Source organism: Pieris brassicae, chromosome 2 (assembly GCF_905147105.1).
Source record: "Pieris brassicae chromosome 2, ilPieBrab1.1, whole genome shotgun sequence".
NCBI classification, from domain to species: domain Eukaryota; kingdom Metazoa; phylum Arthropoda; class Insecta; order Lepidoptera; family Pieridae; genus Pieris; species Pieris brassicae.
The window spans coordinates 2,483,866-2,495,612 of record NC_059666.1 but is presented as its reverse complement, the minus strand read 5'-3'; the positions used below and the strand labels follow the sequence as shown (position 1 = coordinate 2,495,612).

At 35.0% G+C, this 11,747-nt stretch overlaps 3 protein-coding genes across 4 annotated transcripts in view; 1 reads left to right on the top strand and 2 right to left on the bottom strand.

Moving 5' to 3' along the window:
• Positions 1-1,158: 1,158 nt before the first annotated feature.
• Positions 1,159-2,709, bottom strand: LOC123720747 (calcineurin B homologous protein 1). The gene is made up of 4 exons (XM_045677486.1): positions 2,342-2,709; positions 1,990-2,253; positions 1,725-1,818; positions 1,159-1,606 (listed from the first exon to the last, which is right to left on the bottom strand). Exons 1-4 carry the CDS (start codon positions 2,406-2,408, stop codon positions 1,462-1,464), a joined length of 570 nt encoding a protein of 189 aa, XP_045533442.1. The 5' UTR covers positions 2,409-2,709; the 3' UTR covers positions 1,159-1,461.
• A 974-nt stretch (positions 2,710-3,683) lies between these two features.
• Positions 3,684-11,747, top strand: part of LOC123720085 (dynein regulatory complex subunit 7) — a 105,557-nt gene continuing 97,493 nt past the window's right edge. Inside the window, exons 1-2 of the mRNA XM_045676547.1 lie at positions 3,684-4,199; positions 4,805-4,930. Coding sequence (XP_045532503.1) covers positions 3,771-4,199; positions 4,805-4,930 — 555 coding nt within the window. The 5' untranslated portion in view covers positions 3,684-3,770. The remainder of the gene's footprint in view (positions 4,200-4,804; positions 4,931-11,747) is intronic.
• On the bottom strand, positions 5,455-11,285 carry LOC123720086 (protein distal antenna). Of its 2 annotated transcripts, none has more exons than XM_045676549.1 (2): positions 11,196-11,285; positions 5,455-8,018 (listed from the first exon to the last, which is right to left on the bottom strand). In XM_045676549.1, exon 2 carries the CDS (start codon positions 8,000-8,002, stop codon positions 6,467-6,469), a length of 1,536 nt encoding a protein of 511 aa, XP_045532505.1. In that variant the 5' UTR covers positions 8,003-8,018; positions 11,196-11,285; the 3' UTR covers positions 5,455-6,466. The 2 variants fall into 2 exon arrangements, with proteins under 2 accessions (XP_045532505.1, XP_045532504.1); XM_045676548.1 differs by lacking the exon at positions 11,196-11,285 and adding an exon at positions 9,474-9,708.

Genomic DNA, 11,747 nt, shown 5'->3' with positions numbered 1-11,747 from the left:
AATACTTGGGTTTTTTATATACATACATACATAATGAGGACAACAATAGTGGCTATTATAAGCCTAGGGTAAGTATTCCATGTCAAAATGTAATATGGGAGTCATACATAGTGCAATGACCCAATTTGATACTGAAGTATGTTCAAGTAAACTCTAAACTAATATACTTTGACAGTGACGTATTAGCCACGTAGCATGATTAGCAAAAGCTACGGGCCCCAACCCCCCCCCAAACGTACCTGTAACAAAACAGCACTTTCACGTAAAAAATCTAAAACTCGATTAGTCACGTTAAATACTAAAAATAATTAGGTATATTCAAACTTCATTGTAATGTTTAATAATAATCGACATATTTTGACTAGCATCTATACCACATCATAGCAGTGTTGGCCTGGTGGATTCAGTGTGCGACTTTCAACCCTGAGGTCGTAGGTTCGATCCCCGGCTGTGCACCAATGGAATTTCTTTATGTTTCGAGCTAATAATTAAATGCGTAACATTCGCTCGAACGGTGAAGGAAAACATCGTGAGGAAACCGGCTTGCCTTAGACCCAAAAAGTCGACGGCGTGCGTCAGGCACAGAAGGCGGATCACCTACTTGCCTATTCGATTTAAAAAAAAAGATTATGAAACAGATACAGATATCTAAGGCCCAGACCTAAAAAGGTTGTAGTCTATTTTATCTATACCACATCAAGGAGGCAGATTTTTATTTTCTTATAAGAACGTCTTAATCATCTCACTTTGTTGAATATAGAGCATGATTTGATTTAGTAGGCTATTTGTTTTAATACCATAAACTGAAGAACCTAAAGAAAACCTAGGGCACCTTAACAGAATTTGCTACAGGCTCCGCGCTGGATTATTCCGGCACGTCTTTGACGGTTCCTCCTTGCTAGGAACAAAATAACGATGTTGAAGAAAATTCAATAAAATACACCTTTAGTCACAAAATATATTGCATCTACCTACATCAATAAATTACTAATAATTATACAATATTATGCAATTTTTGGTAACAAGTTTAATTGATTTACATTGGTTAAAACAATTATATAAAAATATGTTTTATTGATTACGCATTTAATTGCTTCAGGTGTGATGAAATAGTGTGTATAACCAAAAAAAAATACATTTTTTACAGATTTTACAATATTTATAATAATATATAATACATCGCATAATGCATATGCTTGTAATAAAGCTAAACAGTAATATTCTTTATTGTGATCCTATTAAAATTTTAAGTTGTAATTAAATAAAATAGACATTTGAAAGATGGTCTATTTGAGACTAAGTTAGCTAGCTAAAACCTGAAAGAAGAAAATAGATGAAGCCACATTAATTTGTCTTGAAGTTATACAAGCCTTGAAGCTATTTTCTAGTACACAACTTAAATATAATGTGTACAAGCACTACTGTTAGAAAATATTTGTGCAGAGTTCAGGATCCTAGTGGTCAATTGAGGAAGCGAATTGACATCTTCTGTTCTACATCAGTTCTCTCCAGGGCCCGAGCAAATTCTTCAAATGATATCATTTGATCATTGTTGGTGTCTGCTTCTAATATAGTTCGCTCAGCAATGCTTGATAGCTGCTCCTCACTGGAATTTTAATTGATATTATTGGCAACTTCCGTCATAAAAAATGTTCCTCCGACATTTTTATTACTTGAGTAACATAAGTCTAATAACACAAACAACACATGTGACAATTATTTACCTTATATTTACGCCAACCATCATGTGAAGTATTGCTAGAAGTTCATCTCGTGATATTTTGCCATCATTATCTAGGTCATACATTGAAAATGCAACTGAAAACATAAATTTTGTATATTAATAAATTATTAAGCAATTTAATTAAGTTTAATGAATTTACATAAAATTTTACCCAAGTACAAACCTTTGAATAAAAATGATAATACGTCTTAGATTAAATAGATACTAAAGATATAAATTGAAAACTCAACAAATTGCATACTTACATCTTAACTTTTCTTCCCGACTGTTAAGTTTATTCGCTCTGTTTTTTCTTATAGGTCTAAAGTGAGCTAATACTCGCATAAACTGTAGAAAGTTGACTCTATCATCATGACTCTCAGCAAAGAAAGCAGACACAATTCGTTCACTTAATGGATTAATTGCGAGTTCGGGGATACGAAGAAAGTCCTCACGAGACAATGTACCACAATCATTTTTATCCAGAGCCGTAAAACGTGAATAGAGTCGCTCTATTTGGTTAGGAGTAACTAAAACAAAAACAGAATAGTTACTATAAAAGTTTTAAGAAATATTAATAGATATATCTTAATATTTATTAGATATAAAAATTCTTACACCCTGTTTCTTCCTGTATTTGTGCAATTTCTTCTTCCCTTAATAATAAAGATGATTTGTTGCCCATTGTGTCCTTCCGCCCTTGACTTTAAACGTTATTTGTACCTTGAAGTTTGATCACGACTGCGCACGATAAGCTTATTCGAAAACGACAAAATACCTAAATAACACGGTAAATAATCTATTGAATGCAATATTGGTAATAACAATAATTAGTCACACTGATAAATTAAAATGTATTAAAGCGTAAACATGTTTGATGGGGCCTATTTTAGTATTATTGTATATAATATACAATTAAACAAATTTTAAGAAACATCGTAATAGAAATCTAAAAAAAACTTTGATTATTGGAAAATGAAAAGTGAGAATTAGTCCAGCCTCTAAGTTCAACTTAGAGTCAACTGTCAGGCGACCTCTGTCAACTTCAAATTTAATTTGATATCTGTTTACCGGCCAGGCTAAAGTTTTACGCCCATACTGAATTAGACTTATTATTTTTTGTTTAATGAGTACGTTCTAAATCGGGCTATTATTTTTCTTCAAAAAAATTCTTTGAATGCTGGCATGCCCTGCTGTAGCATAACATTCTAAATGCTCGTCTTTTTGCACTGGAGCTGTCACATCCCAACGCGTTTAAATTTCCTACCAAAACAATATACTGTTAGCCATACTAGAGCATAGAGACACCCACAAATCCCTCACTTTAATGAATGTGTATAATACAGAAAGGCGTTAAAAAGTTCATATCGACGTTAAAAAGTAAAAAAAAACTTAACTTTTTAATGTGTCAATGTAGGCCCTCTATGGTGTTCATCATCTTGACTTCACCAAATTCTGTTTCCCAAAAGCAAATGCGCGAGTCACAATAAAAACAACGCTAACAAAATGTATAAAATTTGAAAAAATGATTCCATTACCAGATTCATGCTCGAAGGTTCGCCTGGGAACTATATCTTTTTTTTAATTTTATCAATATTGATCTTACAATTATCTTATTAATACATCTTCAAGTATTCGGGGTTCATAAATAAAGACCCAAGAAATTTAAATATAATCCCAATAATCAATAGGTATGAATTATTAATTGGTTTAGTTAATGTATATGTTATTTTTGTAATATTGTGTAAATTTGCTTTCGTACCGTCGGTTTTTGTTATAACTGTTGTAAGACCATAACTATACAAATAATTAAAATAAGACTGTGATTATATATAACCCAACATGAAAGCGGATACATTAGACTCGATCTCACGAGAGTATTTGCAGTCAATAAGAAGCAGGCGCCAATAACTAAGATAACCCAAGTAAACAGTTTGACCAAGTTACCTAGCAACTGAAATCCTGAAAATTTCAGTCATTATTTTTTACAATAAAAAACCAGATTAACATTAATTTTTCCGTTATTAACCGTGTAAGTGAATTGAAAATGAGTACCGTGAAAGTTATTTCTGAAACATTTGTTGACAAAGAAAAGAAAGCTGACTTGGAGACCCTCGATACAGTTCTTGAAGTAAACGAAGCTATTGGAAGTGAGATTTTCAATCGACCAGTTGAAGAAAATGATATCGAAGAGATTCCTCCTAACATATTTAGTCTAAAAGACATATTAGAACCATTAACTCTGCAATCTTTGAATAATGCAATTTATGAACTCGGCATTATTAATTTGTGTTGGCCTGAAATCACAGAACCCGTGTTTGAGACCAGAACTTGTTTTCCAAAAAGCTACTATACCAATAATAATAAGGAAAGGCTCATTTTGGCCTACGCGGAAAATTTTCGACGTCAGTTTCTGTTTCATTATAAATTACGGAAACCAATTTTGTTGCAGGCGCCAAATGAGTGTGGTTTACAGGTAATTGATTATGTAACCCTGCATAGGTATATAGTCTTGATGTAACTAAGTTAATAGAGAAGACATATTCGTAAATAAATTTTATAGATGTAAGCAAAGTGATTGAATTTCTTATTATGACTAGCAGTAGTTCGTGGACTCAAAGATTACGATGGTTACATAATTTCAATACCAGAGAGTTTGAATTAGTGTGGCAGACGTGATTTGTTTTCTATTACAGTAGCTATATTATGTTTGATGTTTTGGCTGTAAACGACATCTTTTGAGTCTAGACAATACTGCATAGCAGTTTCATTAGCAAATTTAAAAATCCTTTGGGCGACGTATAGAGGTCAGCACTAATAGTACAAATAAGTCATTAACGTTAATATCTTATAGCAGGGTTTATTACATTATATTCATAATGTGAACACTTTTACTTATTCCAAATACATGCTCTTCCAGAAAAGGGTGTACCATAAAAGTACGGAACGGTTTCGCGACCTTTTGACGTTTATCGGCGGCGGTATCACTTAACAGCAAATGAGCATGCCGTTTCAAGCAGGCAATTACCATTATAAATAATATAAGAATATATCAAAAATTTATAGAACCTATTTTATTAGAAAATGGTATGCACCACAATTCGACCAACAAAGCTGTGCTACGCTGATACAAATACCTGGCAAGGAGTAGCAGCATTTATGGCAGACTATTTCGACTTCGAACCTCTCAACAAACCAATGCTGCACGTGAGTCATTTTTTTAAATTTAAAGTTACGAGGTTTTAATTTACAGAACGTTTCTTAAGGCTTAATATGTAGGTGGCTTTATGATGCCGAATATGAAGATTGTTTCATAAAATGTTCGCTAGATGGCACTGGGATTAATATTATATATATATATATATATATTCTATTATATTAATATTTATATACTAAACATTTTAACAATATTACGTTTGGTTTATTTGTAACCTTTTATTTGGTATTAAATGTAATATAACTTTATTTAAAATTGCATTTAGTGATAAAAAAAGGTGTAAAAATGTTGGCTACCTTTAGTTGCTTTCTCTGCAATTGTTAGATGGCGCCAGTCGTTCTAATAACGTCGTCTTAAAGTTTGAGAAAAGTCAAAACACAGTATTATTAGAGGTTTCTTAAATGAATAATTTATTTGAATGAAAATTTTTCTTTAATGAAAAATGAATAAATTATTAATCTTAAATGGATAAAAAGAAAATCGTTTTATATTAAGTGACAAATAAAAGCCAGTGTTAAGGTTCAATCATTTTTATTTCTTTAACATTTCAAGTTCACAAACTCTGTGTTAGGAGTATTTATAATCTTAATTTTGTACAAAATATCAATCTCTCGAAAAATTCAGTGGAGCGAAAAGGTACCATCAACACGAAATGTAACTATTCTAACAATAGAGAAAAAGAAATAGAGATTTGAACTCTTCTAATGACACTTCCACCTCCTTGGAGTTTGGACATTAACATTAAGATAATACACTCTATTCATAGGAATGTTCTTATAATATTAATAATCTCTCAATAATTTATAATTTTGATCACAGTATCCTTAACTGTTAAAGTTAACATATAATACAATTCCGAGTCGAGACACATGTCTACCATATAAAATACTGAGCAATAAAAACAATTACCTGCGCATAATCAACATAATAATAATATTTAAATCTTAACAAGTTCGCTCGTTGGCACATTGATTACTACCTATCCGTTCGATATTTGGTATCTACTCACCCAACCATCAGTTATAATCAGATTTTGTACTCCTCTTTCGGCTACAATATACAAATAATGAAGCGATCGAAGCGCCGTGACTTAGCATAGATACGACTTGAGGTAGAACACAGGGATTTGGACTATTACAATAGTTTTGCTAGGAATGTAATATTCAAGTGGAAACATACACCAGTACTACTTATTCTAATCACGAAACAGCTTATGTGCATGAAAAAGTATAATGTGTTTAGTTGATGTATTATGCTCACTGTCTACTGTATTATAATAAAATTGATATCAGTGAAAAGTGTATACACTCGACAAAGCTTAAGAGAACAGCGCCAGAATCGACTTATCTATAACTTAGTTCTAAAATAAAGGATAACGCATAGTTTTTCTTTTAGAACAAAGAAAAAAATTACGCAAATTTGGCTACACATATCACAAGTGAACGTTTACTGGCGACGAAATAACTCTGACTATGTACAAAGTAATTGATGTATTCCCTGTAGCGAGCGCGTTCCCGTCTGGACGCTTATTTGCGACGTGCGCCATCGGTGGTCCCAGCGGGCGCTACGGGCGCGGCCGCCCGCCGCGTGCGCAGGTTGTGCAACAGGGCACGCAGTTGGTGCACGTGCATACGCGTGACGCTAGGGTCGCCACTAGCCTCCAGCCACGCTAAAAATTTCTCCCCATGTTCTAGCGCCTCTGCTGTGCCTGACTCCCATCCGCCATTGTACATACTGTTGATTTTAGCATCGTCACTTCCTTGTGGTTGGTTTGAGTTATTAAACAGTAAGTTGTCGAGCACAGTCCGAGCTTTTATCTGACTTCTGCCAGTTTCTGAGCTTCTATCAGAGACGGGCTCTTTATTTTCAGTACCCAGTTCCGGGCTGGTTAAAGTTTCCGCTTCAGTCAAACGTGTTTCTTCATGGTCTGGAACTCTCTGCACATCCTGTTGGTGTCTCGGTGGCGATGGGGGTGTTACAGTTGCCATGTGTTCTTCTGGTTTCCCTTTAGTTAAATGGGAGTACAGAATGTTTTCTGCTGCTTTATCTCTTGGTACCTGCGTTGCTGACTTATGTTTGTCTTCTGGTAATGGCATGGCCCCCCCGAATTGTTTGTAGTATTGCCATAACCAAGAATTCCTATTGTAGTCAAGATGGGAGCCAATGGGAGGCGCGGGAGCAACGGGTTTCGGTGGTAATGTCGGTTCACTAGGCTTACTTAATTGTAATGGATGAGCTGCTGTTGTCTGTGCAGTTAGGTCGAGCATAGCTTGCTGCGTCTTGAGCCAATACCACAGTGTATCGTCAACAGGCTGATTTGCAGGATTCTGTGAGACACCATGGTGACTTGATTTGGAACTGTGCCTGTAGTGATCCGTTGAATGGCTTGATTTGCTTCGATGTTTGTTGTCATTGAGATTTAAGACACCATTGTGTGTAGGTTTGGGGGAGCGTACTGAACGTAAAGCACGACTTGCGGGTTGAGCAGATAAACCTGATAGGCCTGGATTCAGTTGAGCTAATAAGGTCAAGTTGGTTGCAATTTCATTAAAGCTCAGTCCTAAATGTGAGTGAGCGAGGCCCGGCAAATGACCGAGACCGGATAGTGGGCTAATAGCGCTCATTGAGACACTGGCTCCGGGATCAGGGCGGCGGTCACGAGGGGCGTGGGGCTGGGGAGAGGGCTCAGCACGTTTAGTGGTCAGTTCGACGGGTGCGTCAGCAGGCGGAATCGGTTGAGATACACTATGCGGTACGCTGACGGAAGAAGTGAGATCAAGACCAGCTGTGGCGGGTGATTGGGGGGCAGTCGGGGATTCCGTTCGTGCCCTCTTGTCTGGGGGTTCACCATCATTGCTCTTGTCAGTTTCAGGTGATGACAAACGCGAAGTCATGTAACGGAGTTTGTCCTCATTCTTGCACCAGCCTCGAAGAGTTGATTCGGGAACGCCAATGTCTCTTGCAACTGAAGCCTTTGATTCACCATCATTAACTCGCTGAATGGCTTCGATCTTATCTCCAGGCGTTAGGGCGCGCATCGGCCGTTTGCCCTTTGTACTCATTTTGGGCTCTCGCTTACTGTAACAATTAAAACAATATGGAATTAATTTTAATGTCAAAATATGTGTGCGATGTATCATATAATTAACCGCAACAAGCAAACGTATAGTTTAATAAAAATGACATATATCCCATTGCATCTAAATGACGTTGATTTAATAAATAACAATCACTGATGAATAAATAATTTAAAAAAAATTATATAATATATTCGTCCGACATTATAAAAATGGCTCTTTTGCGCGATAATTTTACAATATTGATGTTATAAAAATTTGAATGCAAATGATAAAACTATAAAAACAGTCTAGTTATGAGTAACGAACTTTTAGAATGTGTCGTAACACCTACATACCATTAATTAGTTTACAGTCATATTTGAATTAGAAAAAATAATATCGGAGACAAAGCTTAATTGTTTTAATATGACGATAAAGTTACGAAAAAGATAAACAAAAAGAAGGCATAAAATTATGACCTACGACAACACTCAGCGGCAAAAGTTGTTGGGTCGTTGACATGCTGACCTTGTGACGTTTGTTTGCGCTGGGTCGCGATAGATGGCGTTATGAGTGTTATAATCAAAACGACAATCAATATAGCTGTGTATTTTGTTTTGATCACAACACATCGTATGCAATTTACTTGGTTTTAGGTGAAATCAATTGTTATTGAATAGATAACACTATTTGTGCACGCTATAGATACGAGTAGAAATAAAAGCTGTGGCAAGAAAGAAAGAAAAACTAATCGTTTACGCATTATTTCTCCTATGAAATTGAAATTATTTTAAAAAGTTTTTTATTATATTTTGAGACAATTTGTTAAAATATAAAAAAATGGTAACTTATAAAAACTATTTGACTAAAACTAACTCGCAGTTATAGGCTATGTATATTAAAATTTTAGGTCTCACCAACGACCAACAAACACAACTAGAACTCAATTTAAATAATACAATAAATTCGTATTTATTATATTAAGGATGTTTTTTGTAAAGTATATTATAAATAATTATAATATAGGTACCTAGTAGGTAAGTTTTTTTCTGCGTAATAAGACACTTTACCCTAGAATTTTCTATAATATTTCACAGTTAATGGCGACTACAAGTCTTTCGATATTTAAAGAAAACACTTATTTACCGGATTGAAGCTATGTATTATTATAAACTTATTATTATTTTACAAGTTTATAATAATACATAGCTTCAATCCGGTAAATAAGTGTTTTCTTTAAATGTGTAAAAGCTATGTTAACAAAAGACAGTCCTTCGATCAACTTTTAAACCGAAACTATAAATATATAAAAAAAATTTCGTATAGCTAATTGCAGCATAAAATATATTACACTTTGAAGTCTCTGATATTCCACATTTTATCACATTTTTAATTACGATATTCAAAAATATTGTAATTAAAAAGTAAAAACTCTTAAACAAGTCAAAGAACTGAGAAATGTTGACAAACTTACTTGCGAGCTGGCACGTGTGTTGTGTTTACAATTCTCGACAGGTCAGCCGTTTTGGTTTATTTTAACGCACTTGAACTGCAATTTTTGCAAAACGCTTGATGCGCACTGCGCGGCTAGGCACGTGTTCACTTTGTAGTTTGTGAATACACAGATCACGTCACTACCGAAAGTTGGCGCGAAACGGTCGTCGCGGACCGCGGACGTCGACTGAGTGCCGTGATAAGGCCGGTCGCGGATCGCCGGACGCCGGCCGCGCCTCTCCTTTGTCCGCACCCTTCGCCCCTTCCCCGCCCGCCCCTACCCGTAAACACCGCACTTTATTAATGCAATTAATTCCAAACGCATCCACTTTCTAAAGACAGAACTTTTTCGCAACTTCCGGGGAAGTAACTTTTCTAACTTTGAAACTTTTGTCTCGTAAAATCGTCTCGGGGCTGTCTACGAAATTCGTCTTAGTTTTATGACAATTATTAAAGTAGGGAATAAACCTAATATCCAACTTTTTCTTAGCGAATAGTACTTTTTCTTAGATAATATGCAATAATTATAATTAGTAAATATTTTATTGTATTGAAATATGGAAATATTTTGTTTCGGTAAATATAAGGTTCTAGAACAGGAAGAAAAAGAAAGTTCTCCACGGTAGATACCTACCATTTCGAAACGAAATGGTTGTTGGAACCTTGTTGGTATATATATCTAGAAACTTCTCTAGAAATGATATATTTGAAAAAAATCTACCGTCCAGAAGGCAATCACATCTAACCATCACAACTGACATGAGAATCCTGTTTTGAACAAAGTCGTTTTAATTATTTGAGCTAGCAACATAAGAACTTGAATTGTTTTTGTCGCGTACCTAGTAGCCTTCAGCGTTCATGTATATTACATAGCTGTCCGTCGTGCTAGGTATGTTTGTGCCAAGTCGAGGCCACACAAAGGCCCTCGCCGACTCGCGTCGCGACTTACGACGCGTCGCCCGCACTGTATTTCGGGCATTGCCGATGTCCAAGGATTTTAAATATTGGATATGTCACTTTATTTATCATACATTATTATTAAAAGAACTTTTTTGAAACAAAATCCTACAAATTGGGGTCTTTTAGGGCTATAATAGAATAATAATATTCCAGAAATTCAATATTCTTCCTTAGGTCTTCATTTTTTGTACCTTCGAATATTATGAGGAAATAAAACTATGGTGTGTGTTTATTCTAACAATCTACTGGACGTTGCTTTAGAAACTATTGTTATATAAAGTGCAATTTTAATCAGTAAATATCCCGAGAACGCAAAATTACCACGTTTTGTTTTCGCCTTCGCGCGCCACGTTCTAGCGATTTTGTTATCGTCGCGGCACCCCCCGGCGACATCCGACGCCGCGCCATTACCTCCCCCTCCCCCCTCGTGACACTCATTAGCCGATGGCGCGAGACCGGCTGCATTCGCTGACGCCGCGTCATGAATTTTTAGATGCTACACACGGCTAGATGGGCTCTCGACTCACTAGCGAAAGGCGATCTGTATCGATCATTCAAATAAAATCGTGCCGATATACCTTTTACCAAAAAAGCTAATTAATATCCGAGTTTTTATTTAAGTACTGATTTCTACCATTTATAATTTGACAAAGAGATAATGAGTCTTATTCAATGAGATAGATTAGTTAAAAATAATATGTTTAACACAAGTTAAAAATATTATAATATTATTGCTACTTACATTGAAACCTTTGCTTGCTGGGTAAATAGTATAACTATTTATAAATACACATTAAGTAAAATACATAATAATCATTGATTTAGACGTGATAGGCGGTAGGCGGACTTGAAATTATATTTTTTGCTTCATAAAAAGATTACCACAGAGTATATGAAATATCAAATAACATTCAGGTCTAGAGTATAGAGTATTCTTATTTTTTAAAATTGAATATAGAATATAAACTTAAGAATAACCATAGTGATTATGTCATATTATGTGAGCTTCCAGTTACATTTTGTTACTAGGCGCTATACGATACGCTTAAAGATAAGTATTACAGAGTATACTATGTAGTATTGACACTTGAACGGGTTGAAGTTCCGTAGCCGCTTATTGGGCTTATAATGATTGTAGAGAAAATTAGGAATTTCTTCATAATATGTATATAAAAATTGATTTGGGGGTTTTTTTTTAAAGCAAAGTAGCGACGAAGACGAGATATTTAGTCTACGTAAAAAGTTTAAAGAAATTCGTTTGCGTAGTTTTTGGCGTATGTATTCATAATCAGTT